General features: G+C 46.9%; 1 protein-coding gene across 1 annotated transcript in view; it reads left to right on the top strand.

The window, feature by feature from the left end:
• The window catches only part of Csmd2 (CUB and Sushi multiple domains 2), a 540652-nt gene that overhangs the window by 284172 nt on the left and 235950 nt on the right, over positions 1–20530 (top strand). The window contains exons 10-11 of the mRNA XM_026406835.2: positions 3973–4094; positions 20095–20198. Coding sequence (XP_026262620.2) covers positions 3973–4094; positions 20095–20198 — 226 coding nt within the window. The remainder of the gene's footprint in view (positions 1–3972; positions 4095–20094; positions 20199–20530) is intronic.

Genomic DNA, 20530 nt, shown 5'->3' with positions numbered 1-20530 from the left:
CAGGCATTTCCCCCAAGCACTCGGGAGAGTGCAGAGGGAACTAAAGGCATTGGTGAGTGGTTTTGAGGTCAGACTGGGCAGTGGAAGAAGGGTCACAGGGGGTCAAGAGAAGGGGAGAAAGGTGGGGGCAAGAAGGCTAGAGCGGCCCAGGATCCAGGACAACAGGTGCATAGAGACCAAAGTCACTGCAGGGAGCTTAGACAATGGAGGAAGGGATGGGCGGTTGAGTTGAAGCGCTGAGAGTGAAACTTACCTGATGGCCCGGGCAGTGGGGCCCTGGTATGACCAGAGATGTCATGAAAAGGGATGTCCTCTATAAGAAGGGACCACCCCTCTGTTAGAACAGGAGAAGAAAGAAAATGAACACATCAAGAGACAGAACTGCACACTTCAGGAGTGGGAGCAAGGATATGCCTGCTAAATGCTTCTGTGTCCTTCAAAGGGGAGGAGACAAGACCACCAGCCCAGAGCAAGGAAGGGGAGAGGAAGGGGAGAGGCCCAGGGGCCTGTCAGAGGCATGAAAAGGTCTTTGAGCAGGATGGAAGTGAGCTCAAGAGCTGGCAGGACTGCTGGGCGAGACCTAGTTTTCTTTGCAATGGGAAATCATGAATTTATAATGACATCAATCTTCTTTCTTTTGTGATTTTTTTTCCCCAGCAAATCTCAACCATGTAGGGGCAGGTATAGAGAACGCAGGCAGAGAGGCTCCTCCCAACCAATGGCTTCCAGGCAACTGATGAAAGGGAAGAGGGCAAGGGACTTAGGAGGGTGACAAGGAAATGACCATAATGGGGGACCATGGGGTATAAGCTGGGTGCACGCAGAAGGAGGGGGCTGGTGAGCAGAGGGAAGACATTGGTGTCAACATAGCGGAGGTCTTGATGGGTCAAAGTGAACTCTGGGGCTTAGCAATCATTTCCAAAATGAACTGCCAGCAGCTTAGTAGGTGGGAGGGACGCGACCTCCAGCCAGGGGGCTGCAGAGGAAACAGTGGCCCGCCCGGGGAGAGGGGTGGGACGCAGTCAGGGCCTGATTTGGGGCAGGAGGTTCTGAAGAATGGTGCAGCCACAACACCCCAAGGGGTTTGTCCACCTTGGGGGTGGTGGGGAGATGGTTCCAGGGGACAGTGGACAAGGCAGGAGGAAGATCAGTGGTAGGAGAAGCAAGGGAAGGCAGACTGTGCCAGGAGGAGCATGATGGGGAGGAAATCTAGGAGGTAGAGGGACTCCTGTGCCTCTGGGAGCAAGCAGTTCCCTTCCCCAGTGCCAGCACTGGCCGCAGGTGCAGTGGTCTCTCCCACTATATGGCACAGTGATGACCAGAGGAAGAGGGGGAGGGGCTCAAAGCCCAGAAGTCTCTCCTGAAAGCTACTCAGAGGAGGCTTCAATAGGAAACGGCAAACAGAGAAACACAAAGAGACGTTCACTCATTGATTCAGACATTGTCTGAGTACCTACCATTTTGCCAGCCCATCTGGGTCCCAGTAAGGAGCTTTTCCACCTGCTGGTGGGATCTCAGGAGCTGGCTGCTCAGGGGGAAGACTGTCTGCCCGAACAGTGAAGGGAAAAAAGTAGCTAAAGCTCTATTCAGAGCCTATTTTAAGGTGCCTCATGCTAACTGCAGATTGTAATATTTTAATTAAGCCCCTCCAAGCCCTTAAAGTGGGAAATGCCTTTTTGACCTGTTCTCTCTAATTACCTCCAGCATATTTCAACAGACTGCAAACAGCATCTAATTCTTGGAAACAAGTGCAGGATAAATTGAGTCTGAAGCTGAGGGTTTTGGCAACCAGATCTGATTTTCCAGAAGAGGTGGAAGATGGTGCTGGTGGAGATTTGTAAGGATTCTCTGCAGGGCTAGAGTTCTGAATCCGCAGGTCCTCTCTGCAACCATGGGATGGGATCGTGGTTTGGGTTTTTCTAACTGGTTTAATGATGCTGTCATTCTCAAGTGCAGTCAAAGGAAAAAGCCTGTATAAAGAAACTTCAGGAGAGGCAGGAAAAAAAGCTCCTTAGCCTTGAGAGAAATCTTAGGCATAGAGAAAGGGATAAACATGGCATTGATCTGGTAGTCCTGGGTCCCCATTGTTGAATACTAACAATGTCCCTGGCTCTGGGCGGAGCCTTCACGTCCATCATCTCATATAATTTCATCTTCGCCTCCTCTCCATGAGTTGTTATCACTCACAGATGAAGCAAAATCAGAAAGGTTTTCTAATTTACCCAGGCTTAACCAACCAGCAAATGGACTTAGACCCAGGAGGGGACATTGGTAAGCCCCAAAGGCTCACCTCTCCTCCACCATGCCACCCTGCCCTGGGGTCCGGGGACATCAAGTACCATCTGTGCATCTAAGTTTCTCAGCACGTGATTAAAGGAGAAATCAGAGACCCATGAGGGAAACTGGGGAGGGGGTGTGGGTCAAAACTCAATTCAGTCAATATCTGAGCTCCTCCCAGGGGAGCAGGGGATCCCCCAGGTGCAGGACAAGTTGAGCCGCTGGAAGGAGGGGCTTGCAGAGGGACTCAGCTACAGGGAGGAGGGAGCGATTCCTACCCAAGCCCCTTGCAGACAAGCCTGTTGCAGCTCTTGCTCGCTCTATCGTAAACGTTCCCATGCCCGCTTCCCACATTTTCTCTGGCCCTTTAGAGAGGAGAAATGGTGTCGGGCATTTTTCTCTCCCCATGTTCTGGCTGGACCGTAATAAGCACTTAATAAATGTTGGAGTGAATGAGTACATGAGACGGGAAGAGATTCATTACATCTGGGAGCCATGCAACCTGCTCCCAGACCCTGGGAAGGGTTTCCCGGGAAAGGTTTATCATGGCCCTGTCCCAGCGTGGAGAGGAGCTCCAGGACATTTGGGCTCGTCAGTGGAAACCAGGTTTGACACCACTTTCATTTTATATACTTAGGCCTGTTGAGTTTGCTCACTCTTTCTTTCCTGTTAGGCACTTTGCCCACAATTAGGATAAATTGCCATGTGGGCATCGACAAAGCAGGTTCCTAGAGCCCTTTATTAAAATAGCTGCACGCTAACGTTGAAGAATGAAGTGGCCGGGACTCGGGCGCACGTTTTTAAAGAAAGCAAACACCTAGAAACAATGTCGTACCTTAACTGTGATCAATCACTACTTAATCTAATTAGTTTAGAAGCTATTTTAAAGAGCTTAATTAGATTAAGCTGTGATTGATAACACTTTATATCTACTTGAGGAGAGCACTTCTTCTAATTCACCTTGAATCTTTACACTTCCTGGCAAAAGCATGTTTCGGGCCTGGGCTGAGTATGGGGAAGGATTTGGAAACTACTTGGTTGGCACTGAAGTCACTCTGGTGCCCAGCACTGGGCTGAGTCGGGGACCTTGGCAGGGTCCTTGGGCACAGGCCCTCTGAGACCTAGTGGAGTGGCCTTGACAAGGACATCCTGAGATTCTAGTTCAGGAGGACTGCAGTTTTGTAGATGGAGGGATTGAGGGCTGACAGGACCTGGCATGAGATCAGACTCCTAGGTAAACAGACTTGGGTCCAGAGTAACACTAACTATTTGGAGAACTCGAATGAAAATAGGGAAACAGCCAGGTGAACAGAGGCAGGTCCATAGGTGCCCTCACCCAACCAGCTGAGGGCAACACGTCTGCACCCTCCTGCTGAAGGTGAGCTGCTTGATCTCAGTGGAGTCCAGGATGTGGGCAGGAGCCTCAGGGAACTTAACCTGCCTTGGAAAAGCATCTTTGCCTGCAGAGCAGCAGGGCAGAGCTTGTGGGGCCTGCCCACCCCTACCCCAGTGCTCCAGAGACTGTGATCCCCTGTTGAGCCTGCTGAGAGCTATCAGGGAAGGATGCAGGAAGCAGGTTATTTCTGGAGTGGGACTATAGAGATTGGGTCTCTTCTGGGCTGGAAGTGGGAGGCGGGAAGGGGGACTAGACCTAGTCTAAACTGAAGAGGCCTGTCTCCCGTCTCCTCTCTGCAGCCCGCATGTGTGATGCCCACCTTCGAGGCCCCTCAGGCATCATCACCTCCCCCAATTTCCCCATTCAATATGACAACAACGCGCACTGCGTGTGGATCATCACAGCCCTCAACCCCGCCAAGGTAAGGCTCTTGGGGTGGAGTGGGTGGGGGGTCCTGTGGGCAGCGCCGAGTCAGGGACAGTTGGTCTATGAGGGATTTCAAACACAGAGCCTGGTGGTGGAACTTCTCTGCAAACAATTCCTTTAAACTTGTTTGTTCGTTTTTTTTTTAACTACATATTGAATAAATAAAATCATTCATAAAATATAAACAAGATATAAATAATAGCTCACAACAAATGCCTGCATAGCCATCTCCCACCTTAAGGGGGGGGGGAGTCACAGTCACCTTAGTGACTCCTGGCTGTCACCAATCCCAGCACCTTTCCTGCTCCCTTGGAGGTAATCACCCATGTGTTGATTATTCCTTTGCTTTTTTTTCATACTTAGCACTTAAGTGAATGTCCCTAAATGGATTGTTTTGTATGCCAGCATTTGATCCATATAAACATGATCACGTTGTATGTACTGTGTGCTAACCAACTTCACTCAAAATCCATCTATTTTGTGTGTAGTTTATCACTTCTGTATGCATCTTTTCATATGTTTATTTCCCGTTTACCTTTTTTTTCCCTGGGTCTTCTACTTTCTTTTATAAATTTTTACATCTTACCAAGGTCCACAACAACCTGGGTGAATCTTTCTTTTAATTATATCAAAACTGCAGACCAACGGGAGAAGAATTGCTGTCTTTAGATACTGAGTCTTCTAGTACCTGAGTATATTATATCTGTTTGCTTAGGGTTTCTTTAACGGCTTTTCAATAAACTTGTGTGCTTTTCTTTTTTTTTTCCATCATAGATATTGTACATTTTTTAACACATTAACTCCTAATTGTCTTCTGTTTGTTAGTATAGATACTCCTAACTATATTAAAAGTCATACCTTTTAAATTTCATTTTTTACCTGTTTCTTGTTGGTATTAGAAATGCAATTGATTTTTGTACTTTGATTTTTATATAGAGTAACTTGTTGTAATCATTTATCTGGATGTATTCTTGGGGGTTTTCTACATAAATGGTCATCATCTCCAGAGAACGATGACATTATTTCTTCCCTTTGAGTCCTTCTGCCCTTTTTTAATTATTATTTTTCTTGCCTCATCTATCTGACTAGAACCTTCCATATAATAATGAATCATTGTGATGATGGTGGGCAATTTTGTCATTGTTTGATGTTAAATAGAATTTTTTTTAATTTCTCTGCCATTAGATATGATGTTTGCTGAAGTTTGTTTTTAATTTCCAGATACTCCTTTTGGAATTGGGGAAATTCCTTTCTAATCCTAGTTTGCTCAGAGCAAACTGTTATTGAGAAAGGATGTTAAATTTTATCAAGCTATTTTTCTGGATCTATTGACACAATCATTGATTTTTCTTTTTTATTCTCCTAGTGTAAGGAATTACACTGGTCGGCTTTTCTGTTAAACCAACCTGACAGACCTAGAATAAACCTAACTTGGTCATTTCGTACTGGCATTTGTGTAGGTGACAATATTTAATTTGCTAACATTTTATCTAATAATTTGTTTTTGTTAGTGAGATTGGTAGGGTTTTCTTTGTTTGTTTTCACCTTACCATTGTACCAAAATAATATGAGTTCCATAAAATGGCATGGAAAATATTTCTTCTCTTTCTGTCCCTTGGGCTATTAGTGGAAAATTGATATGATTGTTGCCTTGAAAGTTTGGCAGGATTATTCAGAAAACTTTCTGGGCCTGATGTTTTCTTCGTTGGAAGATTTTAGGCTATAGATTTGATTGATATAATTACTAAGGAATTATTTAGGTCATCTGTGTGTTTGTTTCTTGAGGCCATTTTAAATATTAATTTTACATTTAATATTTCAAATTTATTGGCTATAAAATTGTGTGTCCATCTCATTATATTTCTGATCCCTGTTATTGTGTTTCTGTTTCCTTTTTCATTCCTATTTTGCTTATTTCTTAAATCAATATTCCCGGAAGTTTTATCTTTGTTAGTTTTTTCAAAGAACCAAATTTGATTTTATCAATACTCCTTTTAATATATTTATTTTCTATTTTATCAATTTCTGCTCTTGATTATTTCCTTCCTTCAATTGTATTCTGTTGTTCTTTATCTAGCATTTTAATTTTGATGCATAAGTCATTATGTTTTTTCATTCTTATTTAAGTATCTAAGACTATAAATTCCCTTCCCAAACCAAGTTTGGTTACCTTCCTACAAAATTTTCAATGCCTGTAATTCTATAATAGTTTAGTTCTGAGTATTTTCCAATTTCTATTATTGTGTCATCTTTCAATCATTGAGAAGTATTTCTTAATTTCCAAACAAGGTTTTTCTAGCTTTTTGTTACTATTTATAAAACTTGTGTTTAGAGAAACTTGTCTGTTTTTGAATCATCTGAAATTTGTTAAGATGTGCTTTCTGAATGAGAAATGATTTTTTTCACATTTATTCTATGTGTACTTGAAAAATTAAATGACAGTTTTTGTCTTCTAACATGTCCATTACATCAAGAATGTTAATAATGTTTATGTCTTTTATAGTCTCATTGATATTTTTGTTTGTTTTCTTGATCAATCCACTGCAAAAGAAGAAAAATTAAAATTTTCCCATAGTGGATTTGTCTGTAATTCTTTGAATTTTTCGATTTTTTGCTAAATAATTTCAAAACTGTATCATTAAAGCATACAAGTTAAGAATTATCTTCCTGGAGAATTGAACAGTTTTAACATAACAATGTAATAACTCTTTATTTGTAGTGATGCCCTTGACCTTAAAGCTTTCCCCACCCTCAGCTCTTAGATATGCTTTCTTTCCGTCTTTGTCTAATAAATCTTTTCCATTTTCTTACTGTCAACCTCTGCTTACTTAGGCTTTATATGTTTTTCATATAACTGGATTTTTAAAAGTCTAGTATAATAATTTAACTAGAGAACTGAGACTATTTAAATTATAGAATTGTTTCTGTTCTTTAAGAGTTACCCTTAAACACCCTAGAGATATTACCACTTCTTCATTCACCATTCTTTCTTGCTTATCAGTCCTTCCCTTTGGAATTACTTTCTGCTCAAGGTGACTGCTTTAGAATTCATTTTTTCTGTTCATAGTGAACTTTTTTAGTTCTTCTTAATTTCCAATGCCTCTTTCCCCCTATTCTTGAAAGAACACGGGCCCTCCATGTACATTTGATTTTCAGGAGACTGTCACGTGCTCTTGCACATGGAGATATTGTCCCAGTGCCTTCGAGCTTCCGTTGCTGCTTTCCATTGATTGTTGTTCCTTTGTTTGACATGTTTCTGGCTGCTTTTATGATGTGTTTCTTGTCTTTCGTGTTTTGCAGTTTCACTGTCATGTCTATGTGTGAGTATTTTTGTACTCACCCTGCCTGAATTCATAGAATGAATTTGGAAGTGTTCCATCCCTTTCTATTTCATGGAATAATTTTGAGGAACATTAGTGTTAATTCTTCTTTAAAGGTCTGATAGACTTCAGCTGGGAATCCATCTAGTCCTTGGCTTTTCTTTGTTGGAAAGCTTTTTATTACTGCTTCTGTCTCATTGCTAATGATGAGGCTGTTTAGGTTTCCTACATCCTCTTGATTCAATTTTGGAAGATTCATATCTGTCTAGAAATATATTCATTTCCTCTAGGTTTTCCAATTTGTTGGAGTATAAGTTTTCAGCATCCTACTTCAATTCATTAAGCTTCTTGAATCTATAGTTTGTGTCTTTTATCAGCTCAGGAAAATATTTAGCCATCATCTTTCCAACTGTAGTTTCTCCTTTATGTTTTCTTTTCTTCTTCCAGAAGTCTGACAAGATAAATGCATCTTTCTCACTCTATATGTTTTTATTTATTAACTTCTCTCATACTTTCTCCCTCTCATTCCATTTACTTATTCTCTGATTTACTGTATCTAACCTCTGTTACATTCACCCACTTGAGATTTAGTTTAATTTCAAAATATTAGAATTTTCATTTTTTGAAATCCTATTTGTTTGTTTTTTTCAAATGTTCTCCTTTTTTAATTTTTTGAAAAAATCTTTTTATTATATGATAATGGTAGAAATATATAATTAAAAAATAGATCTATATAATCAAAAAAATCCACAGGAAAACATTTAAAATAAGAAAATCGTATTTTACAGTCTTTCAATTCTTACCGATATGTATGGATCCTTCTTCTTTAAATATATTAAACCTATTTATTTTATATCCTATGTGTCTTAATTCTAATATCTGAGATCTTTGCAAGTTCGAGTCTATGGTCTCTTTTCCCCTTTCATGGTTCTTACAGAACCCTGTTTCCTTTTTTATTGGGTAATTTTATTGGGTAACTGTGTGACTAGAATCATCAACTAGCTCTTTGGAAATCCTTTGTGACCTGAGTAGAAGGTGGTTTCCTGCAGAGGAGGTCAGCATTTTCTTCTGCCTGGTGCTGAGGTCATCACTAGACAGAAACCCCTGCAGGCCAAGTTCTCAGCATGAGGGTTTTAAACCCCCCAAGTAACATAGAGGCTGCCAACCAGGGGCAGTGATGGATTCTCAGCAGAAGTTTTCTGTTTTCTCTCCTCTCCCTGTCAACGGAGAAGGAGCCTCCAGGTCTACCCAGAGAGTGGTAGGGACGTGAGAGAAGGCAGACAGGCTTGTTTCTAGTTCGCCCCCCACCCCCTGCCCTGTCCTATGCAGGTGTGTCCTAATAGAATCTGTACCCTGAAGGCCCTGGCCTTTGGCTCCTGTCCCTTCTTCTCCATGAATCCAAGAAAACCAAAGTTGTGCTTCATCAGATTTTTATTTTTAAAATTTCACTCTTTTTTATTGATTGATTCTTTTTAGTTGTACATGACAGTAGAATTCATTTTGATAGATGAATTCACCAGCTTTTTATCATGCACTCAAGGCCAAAGCCGACCTCATGCTCCAAGTTCCACCTTGGGTCCCTACCCTCCCTGTGCGGTGGGCTCCCAAAATTCCTCCTGAGGTGAGTCTGCTCAGACTGCTGTAACAGGACACCCCATCTGGGCAGTCACTTAAACTACATTCATTTTCTCCCATTTCTGGAGGCTGGAAGTCAGGATCGAGGCGCTGGTAGATTTGGTTTCTGCTGAGGCCGCCTCCTCCCATGTCCTCACATGGCCTTTCCTCCATGCGCTGGTGGAGACAGCCCTCTGCCTTCTCCTCCTCCCTGCACAGGATATCAACCCTCTCTCATTAGGACTTGGCCCCTCTGACCTCATTTAACCTCAACTTCCTCCCCAAAGGCCTCATCTCCAAATGCAGTCAGGTGGGGAACTTGGGCTTCGGCATCTCAATTTTGGGAGCGTACTATTCAAACCATAACACTAACTTGTAAAAAGATGTTTTTTCTCTTTCTAAATTTTACCTAACACTTCAAAATCCTTTGGTTCAAGTGCCTGAGGCCACAGTCAGTACTGAAACACTGGAAGCAGATCTCCTCTGCACAGCATTTTACAAAGGACTCACATCTTCTTAAACCATTTCATGGTGAACCTAGTCTGGGGGAAGGATGCTTCAGCCACACTGGGTGAGAGTGGAGGCAAGACCAAAAGAAGGACTTTCTACCATGAAGTTATTGGATTGTTGACCAGAGGGCTCTTCCTTGGGCATTGTCAAAGACACTTATCTTTGTTTGATATTGATGAGATCTGGGGAAATTCTAGGCAAGGTCTGGGAATTTCCTAAGAAACAATTTGATTCATTCCCATTAGGCCTCTACTAGGCCAGTGTGTGGAGGTCAGTGGCCTTGCTGGTCACTCTCAGACATTCCCGGAGACATCACATCAGCCTGGGCTTCTGAAGCCCATCCCTTTAAAGATACTCCCTTAGATGCAAAGAGTGTTCCCAGCATCTCCAAGGGTCCTTGGTGGTCTTCAGGAAGTGCTGAGGGAGCCCCATCCTATCCTGGCACCCAGTGGGGAGCAACAGGCCACAATGCAACTAGGAGTTTGTAGAAACTAAGACTAAGGGGTTGGAGAAGCCTTCCTTCATACAATGGGGGAAGCAGGAGCAGTTCCTAACCCTGTGATGGCACTGGTCCACACGCGAGACATGGGCATGTCCTGCCACCCCCACCCCAGGTATCTCTTTCAGCTAGAAAAGAACAGTTGGCAGTATGTTTTAAGAGATGAGCATTCATTCATTCATTCATTCACTGAATACAGGCACAACTTCTGCCTCTGAGGATCTCACATAGAGGACTGAAGATGGCATGTACATAAAAAATAGAATTCAAGCAAGTTCTGATGGCAGTGTATCCAGAGTACTAGGGGAAAACCAGGAAGGAGCCACTAACGGGAAGGTCAGGGAAGTTTTCAGAAAGGTGGTGACATTTGAGCACAGTCCTGAAGGCTGAATGGGCTTGGAAATCAGTGTCTCAAAGTGTATGTGTGGGCAAAGACCCTGAGGTTTGAAACGGTGTCTTAGAACTGAAAATAGTTCAACATGCTGGCATCAAGGTAAAGATGGAGAGTCAGCAGGATCCAGATCACAGGAGCCTGCCTGCCTGACAAAGATGTTTGGGTCTTATTTTGAAACAGACATTTTTAAGGCTGGAAGTGTTAGACTGTTGTTAACAACAGTAATAGCTTTTATTGAATAATGTCTACCCTGTGCCAACTACTGAACTAAGCCCTCTGTGTAAATTATTTTATTTCATTCTCTTAATAGCACAATGAATTTGCTTTTAATAGACCTACTTGAGAGATGAGGAAACTGGATCATGGAGAGGTCAAAGGTCAGGAAACAGCCATAGCTCTCAGCCAGGAATTGGTAAAGCCAGATTGAAACCAACTCTTTCTGGCTCCAGAGCTCAGTCACTTAAGTAGCCATGCTATGCTGTTGGATGGAACAAGGTCTCAGAGAAGATGGAAGAACTGGAATTAGGAACACTGGAATGAGCTAGAAAGCACCAGAGCCATGCCCTCTTCCTCTCTTCTAACTGAGCAATAGTGGGAGAGTCTCAAGTTTTCAGAAGATTACTCTGGCAGCACTGGAGGGAACTAGAGGAGGATACTGGGGAAGGAGGGGAGCAAGACCAGCTACCCAAGGAGAAAAAATAGGGGCATCCACCAAGGTTTTTCAGACGTGGAGCAAGAAACAGATGAGAGAGATTGAGGAGATGGAATGCAACTTGGTGTCTGATTGGATGTAGGGGTTGAGGGAGGACATTTTATCTCAAAGGACCAACACAATGCCTGACATACGGTAGGCATTCAGTATGTATTTAGTCATTGAATAAATGAATGCTGACTCAGTACTTCTAGCTTGGACTAATGGGAGAGTTTAAAAGGGAATACAAAAGGAAAAACAGGCTTTGCAAGGCCAAAAGGGAAATGAATATGGTCTACCTGAAGTATCTGTGGTTCATCCAATAGCATTTGGATATACTGGGTGGAAACTCTGAATACATCTGGGTTCAAGAGAAAGATTTGGGCATTATCTCTTTAGCACATGGATAGGAATAGTAGCCTAAGAAATGAATAACATTTTTTTGAAAGAATGAAGAGAATAAGAAGATTTAGAATGGATCCGGGAACCATGCTTATAGGTGTAAGAAACAGACGGAGTGATTGGAGAGATAGGAAGAGAGTATGACGCAGAAACAGGACATTTGCAACTAGGATGTGTTTGATGGAAGAGGACTGAAAGAGACTGTTGGTTTTGGCCTTGGCAGGAGAACCTTCAGAATGGAGCTCTGGGGTTAGCAACAGATAGCTCTGGACGGGGAGCGGGCTGGTGGGAGGTGAGCATCAGAGGCCATGAGTATAGACAGCCCTTTGGACATATTTGGGCAATAGCATGTGAGGGAGGCAGATGGAGAGAAAGCTTGTAAGATGTCAGGTTGTTGATATATTGGAAATAAGATTGTGTGCAGGCTGAAAACAGAGAGAGCAAGGGGACCGAGATGGTGACAATGTGGGAGAAAGCGGACAGTAAGTGAAGGAAAGTTCTGGAGGAAGTGAGAAGAAAATGGGGTCCTTTTCAGGGAGAGGTGGTGCTGTCATGAGCAGGGCTGAGCACTTTGCCCACAGGAGTGTGGAGTGGGACGCACGTCCCTGGTCTTCTCGGGATCAAGGAAGGATTATGCACCTCAGGAACTTGAACTTGGGTGGACATGAGGAGTCCTCCTGGAACTCCATCTCCCTTGTAGGACCTCCTCCAGCTATGCCTCAAGGGACTGGGGAATGTCCTGGGCCCCAGGAGAGGAAAGCAGAGGCTCTGATGTGACAACGGTCAAGAACCTGATGCGTGAACCTTGTCTTAGCTGAGCACAACTAGAAACCTGTTCACACTGGGGAGGAAGGCTTGCAGTTTAAGTATACTCAGTAAAATAAAAGCACCCTAATCCATTCTAGAGGCTTGGTGGATTCAAGTAAAGGAAAAAGAAGCCTCAGAGCAACGATGCTGGCCTCCTGCACATGCGGCCTCCCTCCTCTCCCTTGATAGGGATGACCCTGGGCAGTGCTCACCCTCCTCCAGCAGCTAGGCTCCTCTTTGTCCTTGCAATATTTATCTGATGTTAATATTAATATAATATCTGCCTGCCAAATTTGACTCATCAGCCAAAATACCTGGGGAGACTTTAAAGGCTAATCCTCTCCCAAAGATATGATTCAGGGGGTCTGAGGCTAATGCTTGGTAGCTTTATTTTAAAGAGCATCTGGTGACCCTGACCAGCCAAGCTTACATGAGAAATCACAGTCCCTTCCTTCCAGCAAAACATAGGCCATCCCCCAGGCCCAGCCCCCAACTCCCTTCAGGCAGCCCCAGCTTCAGCCACATTGAACTCAGGTTCATAGGCATGCCTGGCCCTTTAAGAGCTCTGCCTGGGCGCTGTTGTCCAGCGGGCCTTCCCTTCTCCTCCAGGCAATCCTGTCCCCACTACCCACCCCCTGAAGATACAGTCCTCTTCCCAGAAGCCTTTGGACTCCACCAGCTCTTGCCCCTTGCTCTGTCCTCCAGCCTTTCCTGGGCACCTTTGGTTTGCCTGCTTATCATGTTGTGCTGTGTTTAGCATCTATTTCCCCCAAGCCTGGAGCACCCTGCAGGCGGAGAGGAGCTCGGGGAAGGAGGAGCAGCCCCAGCGCCATCTCCACCCATGTTGGGCTTGAGGTCAGGCCGTGGTCCTGGGTCCTCCTCTTGTGAGGACCTTTCAGCTCAGCCTCAGGGAAGAAGCCAGAAGAGCTCCTGACATTTGTGCGGTCAGGACTGAAACCCAGACCTGTGTCGGTGGCCCCCCACCTGCACACATCTGCCTCTATTTCCAACTTCTCAGTATGAACTGCAGACATGTGATTCAATTTGCATAGGAGCCTCTGAATTGGATCGGAAAAGTCAGTCCAGGCAAGACAGGCCCCAGAGAGGGAGAGAATGAGGAGGGGAGGGCAGAAGGAGGGACCTCGAAGAAGCAGGGAAAGGAAAGCCCATTCCTTGAACTTCAAAGTCAAAGATAACAACATTTTGATTATTCACTCCTGGAGTGAATCCTGCCTCTCTCCACTTTGTAGACTGAAAGAGCAAGGAAGAGCTCTCTCTCCAGGCAAGTGATCGCCATGAGTGTAAATGTCAGCAATGCCTTTGTTGGTCCACTTGTTCTCTCACTTATTCATTCAATAAACATTTACCCACCTCTCTCCTGTGCCAGCCCTGTGTGAGACGCTGGTGATCAGAGAGGTTCCCCTGGATGCTTCTGATGCCTGCTCCTCCTGCCTAGGGAGCTCCAGAGGGTCCCTTTAATGGCCTCCCCCAACCCCTAAACCTGATTCCTTTCCTTTACACAGTGGTCTCCCTTTACCTCTCTTGGGGGCGTTCCTCCAGCCCCAGCCTGGCCAAGGCCCTGGTGCATCCACACTCTTCTTGTTGCTAGAGTCACACCTATCTGCTCTCCTGGCTAGGATTGTGCCCCTTAGATTTGCCCTTGCTCGTGCTTTGGAGCCCTTCTCATACCATAGATTTTCCATGTACTTAAGGCCCTCTGTGGCCTCCTCTCCCACGTGAGGCCTCTGAGGTCCGTGGCCCGTTCATCCTGCCTGTCCATGTCTCCCCAAGCCCAGCACCTGCAAATGCGTGTTAACTGTGCAATGACTAGGTGGGTGGAGGAACCACTCAATCAGGAGTGAAGGAAACTGGGATGAGACGGCCAACTGCTTTCAGAACCACCAAAACTAACCCAAGGCTGACGGAAGTTCCAGAACCTCTGGGAGTTCTCAGTCCCTACCCCAGGAGGGAGGCTTCTCCTGAAGCGCCTGAGGTTTCAGTCTTCAGCCTCCACCTTGGCCTCCCTCTGTTCTACCCCCAGGAGCTCCTTCTCCAGCCCTGCTCTGACCCCAGGCAGGAGGCACCCTTCAGGTTGTACCCAGGAAAAGCCAGTCCCCTCCCCTGCAGGAGCTGAATCCCACTAACCACAGCATTAGCCTGCAGAGGGCTAAGGGGCCAAGGTCGACCCTCTGGAGCTCAGAGATGAGTTCTGGGGAACTGTGAAGGAGGTAGAATTGGCATGGAATTGGGGGAGGAGCTCTGAAAAGCCAAACTCCTCCCCTGAAGTTTAAACAACACGTATTTTATTTTCTCCACAAACCAAAGATCCAGAGACAGAGAGTCTGGGCTGGTTTGGCAGTTCCCTCAGGCTCCGGGATCTTGTATTTTCCCCTCTATCATTCTTTATATGTGATTCTCCTCCTCATGATAACAAAAAGGCTGTCCCATCTCAGGCCTCACATTTGTATTCCAGGAAAAGCAAAGAGAAAGATGGGAGAATGTCCTGAGGAATCACTAGCTCAGTCTTACTGCTCAGAATTCTGTCATGGATCCATCCTTAGGTACGAAGTTGGCTGAGTACAATGCCACACTCCCAGAAAGCCAGGGTTCCCCTAGGAAAGAGCGGGTACATGGAAAAACATTAAGTAAATAACTACATGTCTGTCAAAGAATCCCACAATGTGAACTATCTCAAAAGGGAACCATATTGGTGGAAGCAGGGCCTTGCCACTTCTTGCTTGTTCTCCAACTTGAGGTGGTCCCTGAAGCACCTTTATGAAATCCTGGGGTGCCTGGGAACCCAGTCTGAAAACCATTGCTGTAGAGCAGAAGAGAGCAAACTTTTCTGTAAAAAAGCTATATGATAAATATTTTAGGCTTTGAGGACCATATGAGTTCTTTGTCGCAGGGTGTTGTTTTTTCACTCTTTAAAAATGTAAAAAAAAAAAAAAAACACATAACTCTAGGGACCACCTGAAAACAGGCTGAGACCCCGATTTGGCCTGAAAGCCACAGTTTCCAGTCCCTGCTCTAGGGGATAGTGAGGAACTGGGAGTTTGGGGAACAGAGTGAAGGATGGGACCCAGAGGCAGGGCCCCCGGTTAGAGGCTATTATAGAAAAATACTCATGAGACAAAACAGCCTTGGTCCAGGTCCGCAGGGACTCCGGCTTCCCAAACAACCACCTGAGCTGTGGAATCCTCAGCAGTCTCTCCCAGACCTTGGGCGCAGGACGGCAGGCCTGGAGCCCAGTCCTTTGGCTGCTCTTGGACTGAGCTTAGGAAGGGGAATGTTCCCCAGGGCCCAGGTGCAGTCCCTCAAGGTCCACTCCATCCCAGAGCAGGTGTTGTGAGGGTCTAGACTCCAGCCCTCCGCCCCTCCCCAGTGTTCACCAGGAATACAGGCTCACGCTCCTCCTGAACCCTCCCTGTTCCTGGACACTGGACTAGCTCCTTCCTGGACCCTCTGCCTCTGCTCCTACCTTCACGCTAAATGACAGCTTCCCATCAACTTGACCCTGACATCCAGCCTGAATGCTCGGCCGCTGGGTAGAATCCAACTGCAGATCATGCAGCGTATTCTCGCAGCCTCACGTCCCCTGCCTCGGCTGCCCTGCCTGCTCTCTGCTCCCTCTCACACTCACAGCCTGGCCTGGTCTGAGCCCCCGCTCTCCTCCACCCTCCAGGCCCAGCACTCCCACCTCCTCTGCACACCCTCTTCCGTCCTTCTCTCCTCTGCAGTCCTCGGGCACTCACCATCTGCACCGTGCCCCTGGCATTTAGCTTCTGTGCTGAATTGTCAGGTGAGCCAGATAACTTATGGGCAGCAGCTAGCCCACTGCGTGGCACATGGCAGGTGCTCAGCGATTACATCCTGGACGATGGGTTTGTTTATTCATTTATCCAATGGCTTTAAGTTGGGTGTCTGAGCTGTATACAAATGTGCCTCTTTGATCATGGCTATTCTATTTCTCCTGCCTCAGATGCGCTTTGTGAGCTTGATTGATCTGCATGTTAGTTAATGAGTCATTACAGGATCCTGTCTTTAAACAATGGCCAAAAGAGAGGAGAAGGGGAAAAAAAAAGTTTCACTACGTGGTGCAGCAGGGCTGTCCTGAGGCCGCAGTGCTGTGTGCTGCGCCGTGTAATTAACTCCTCCATTAGGGTCAGTGCTCTGAAATGTGGTTCACATCCATGGCAGCGCTAACCAGTGATGTGAATCATTTTATGGCTCTGGGTTCTGGCCTTCAAAGCAATATTTTCCCATTACAGGCCTAATAATCATGCACTCCCTTTTTGGAGATGGCCTGGTGAGCGGTGTCCTCTGCCCAGGGTCTGGCTGGAAGAGGCTGACTGGTGACAGAGCACAGCCTTAGTCCCCGCAGAGCCCAAGCCCCTCCTCCTGTAGAAGCCACCATCTCCTTCTGGCATTTTATGTACAGCAAGTATTTGCTGAGCACTTGCTAGGATCCGGAAAGAGCTTAAGGGAGATTTTGTGGACAAGCGTGGTCCCTGCCTTCAGACCTGAGACCTTGCTGGGATACTCTGAGGCAGTGCAGCCAAGTGACAAAGAGCCTGGCCTCTAGCTGCCTGGTTTGAGTCCTACTCTGCCTCTGAGCTGTGTGAGCCTAGGCGAATTGCCCAAACTCTCTGTGCCTGGGCTTTCCAAATTTGTAAAAGGCAGGTGATCATGTAGCTATTGTGTTTTTTCCAGGACTGGAGACAAAGTAGCCATTGTTGTTGCTAAGTTTTACATTGAGTTCACAGCTTGGAACAACAGAGTTAGTGTCCGTTCTTACAGTGAAGAAATAAGAAAAGATGATTTGTATAGGATTAAGGGATTGGCAAACTATATCCTGTGGACCCAATCCAGTTCATCACTTGTTTTGTAAATCAGGTTTTATTGGAACGCAGCCACACCTACTCAAGAACATGTGTATGGCGGTGTTCGTACTATCCCAACAGAGCTGAGCAGGACCAACAGAGAGCCCATGGGAAAGGTTTACTCTCTGGTCATTGATGGGAAATGATTGCCCGCCTTTACTCTAAATGGTAACTGCAGTGAGGATCCCAGAGCCTGGTGATCTGTCCATGGTGGAGGATCAGGAAGGGTTTGGAAAACATCGTGCCGTCCAATACTCTCTAGGCCCCTGACGTGTGCCTGGCATACAGACATGCAGTAGTGTACAGAGGGCGTGTCACCTGTCCCTGCCCTCTGGGAGTCTCTGGTCTAGTGGAAGGGCAGGTGGACAGACAGATCACGGCCTCGTAGGTAAGTCCTGAAACAGAAGAGCAGAAGGTGTTGGCAGGGAGAACCCATCTTGCAGAGGGTGGTCAGAGAGAGCTCACACCAGTCAGAGCTCACTGAGAGAAATTTGCCAGGGGGCAAGAGGGAGAGGGAAGACACTGAGTAAATCCTGCTCCAGATTAGGCCATCACGGTGGGGATGCCCAGGAGCTCAGGTGGTCACACAGGCCATGTGATGGGGAGCAGATGCAGAGGCCCCCCACTTTGTGTAACAGGTAGATAATGAGACTCCAGGAAATGTTCTGCATGATAAGAAAACGGGGGTGGGCTGGGGGGGGGCAGTCAGGGATTCCAGCCCAAGCAGAGGATTCCATGATGAAGCCACTAGCCAACAAAGAACATTCTAGTTGGGAAACTTAAAAGGGCCAAGGAACCTCCCACCCACTAATGATAGTTAAATTCCCTCCCATCCTTACTAACATCGCCTCCTCTGCTGGACCATCACTACCGCCCAGCAATTGCTGGTTTCCAACATCCCTCAGTGCTGCTGCTCCTAAAGAAGAAAGCTCATGTCAGGCCTGGCTTACAACTCTCCATAACTGTCTTTAGGACACAGCCCCAAATCCTTAGCATGGAAGACAGCTTTCATAATCTGGCTCCTCTTCACTACCCTTAGGTTGCCACCCCCTGCTTCCCTCTCCGTTAAACAACTCCAGGTTCATTACAAGTCTCTAAAGAGCCATACTGCTCCACGTCTCTGCGGCCCCCTCTGCCTGGATTGCTTTCCCCTCCATTTGTTGGACTCCTCTGGCTCACCTCTGAAACTCAGCCTGGGCTTCACTTCCTCCAGAGAGCTCCTTGACCTGTCCCGTAGCCAATGAGATTGCTCCCTCCCCTGTGTCTACCTGTAGACCTGCTCACATACTTAGGTCTCTTCTTAGCCAGAGATTTTCCTCTCTGTGCCTCACATCTATGCCGAGGGCACCAGGTTCATCAATGGGTGCAAGATCAGTTTGCTTCTGAGATGCCTGAAGCATCCAGGGGTGAGGCTCTGCTGGCATCCTGGCAGGATGAGGGTGCTGGGCTGTTGGGTTTGGGAGGGAAACCTGCAGAAGGCCTCAGTCACAAGAAGGAAAAAAAGATCCACAGGGATTGTGTAGTCCTTGGGTTGTAGAGTAGAAAGCCAAGCCACCTTGTCCTCCCCATTGGGGGAAGGAAGGTCATTGTCAATTGAAGCCAGTTAGAAATGGACAAAAAGAGACCCGGATTGAACATTAGAAGTGAGTGACTCTGTGCATCCCGTCTTCATGAATGGGCCAGAAATCTGCACATCAGCCCAGATACCCCCGCCCCAGCCCAGCCCCGAAGCCCTGAATGTCCTTAGGCCCTGACCTCTTCTCCACCCACCGCTCTCCATTGCTCACCTGCGCTGACCCCAAAGCCCAGAACCCTCTTCACCACTCGCCTCACTTCTGCCCAGCAGCCAACTTGATGATGTCACCTCCCTCCAGAGCAAAGCCACTTTTTTCAGGGGACAGGTATAAGGCCTTTGGGACCCAGCTCCAGGCACACTTCTTGCTTTCCGGACCTTCTGGAGTCACCTCCTTGCACTGAAGCCTCAGCTGCATGGTCCCTGGAGCCAGGCAGCTGGCAGCTGTGCCTGTTGGTAGAGCCGTCATTACACCGAACAGATCATTCCGGAATGTTCCATCTCTGCCACAGCACAGGCCCTGGGAACTCCTTCTCACAGTGTCCCCTCCCTCTGCCAGCCACACACTTTGGTCTGACAGTCTTTAGCCTTCAGAGTTCCCTCAGATGCCGCCTTCCAGAGTGGCCTCCTCTCCCGCCCCAGTGGCAGGTTCCTCTCTGCTCCCCAGTCCCCACTGTAGCCCCCTGTCACCTATACTGTGCTTCTCAGTCTACTTCTTGGACCCCTTTGTCACTCTAGGCAGGGACAGTGTCTTACTCACTGTGAAAGCCCCGCCCCCTGGCCTGGCATATGGCTGGTAAATATTTGTGGAAGACAGGACTGAGAGAAGTTAAGAGGCAGGAATCTTGTCAAAATCCCCTTCTGAGAACATTTATTTATTCAACAAACAAAAAGGATGGAGAAAAGCAGGCAGAGAAAGACTAGCAGAGGCCCCTGGGGGCAAGGGAACTGAGATTCCACATGTGGCTTAAAATATTGCCACCGAGCCCCCAGGGATTTCTATGCAGTAGAGCGTGAAGACAGAGTCCAATCCCATCTCAGCCGGCCAGATGTGCCTGGTGCTGCTCTGACAGCCCTGGAATGAGGCAGCTGTGCCATGAACTTCTTCAGACACAGGAGGCCCCAGAGGACATGTGGCCTAGAGAGAAATAGTTCACACTCCTAAGGGTGGCACAGAAATGGTCCGTATGTTTACAGTCACTGTGGACATCAGGACCCAATGAGGAAAGTTCCTGCTGTCCTCCAGGTTGTGGGAGACTCCCCCGCTGCCCCTGCCCCTGCTAACCCTCTGCTCCCCCCTAGGTGATCAAGCTGGCCTTCGAGGAGTTTGATTTGGAGAGGGGCTACGACACCCTGACTGTCGGGGACGGTGGGCAGGATGGGGACCAGAAGACAGTTCTCTACATGTAAGTGAAGTGCTGTATGTGATCCAGAGGCTGGGAAGGCACTGGGACCTTGGCTGAGGGTGGGGCTTACCGAGTCCTCCCTGGCTCCCACACCTCGCTGCAGCAGGGACCGTGTCACGCGACCCTGTGGTTGCTTCACAGGAATCCTCTGCCTGTCTCTACTCCTGCCAAGCGGGGAGGAGCACTGGGCCAAGTCCTCACTGTGAATTCACATGGGAAGTGCCCAGAGTCTCTTCGAGGGCAGGGCGAGTCTGGGGTTCCCACATGGTTGCCTGCTTCTATGCAGACCCCGCGTGCGTCTGCTGCCCAGCAGGGTTTACTCCAGAGCTGGC

This window comes from Urocitellus parryii, chromosome 11 (assembly GCF_045843805.1).
Source record: "Urocitellus parryii isolate mUroPar1 chromosome 11, mUroPar1.hap1, whole genome shotgun sequence".
Lineage (NCBI taxonomy): Eukaryota > Metazoa > Chordata > Mammalia > Rodentia > Sciuridae > Urocitellus > Urocitellus parryii.
This window is presented reverse-complemented; position numbering and strand designations above follow the sequence as displayed.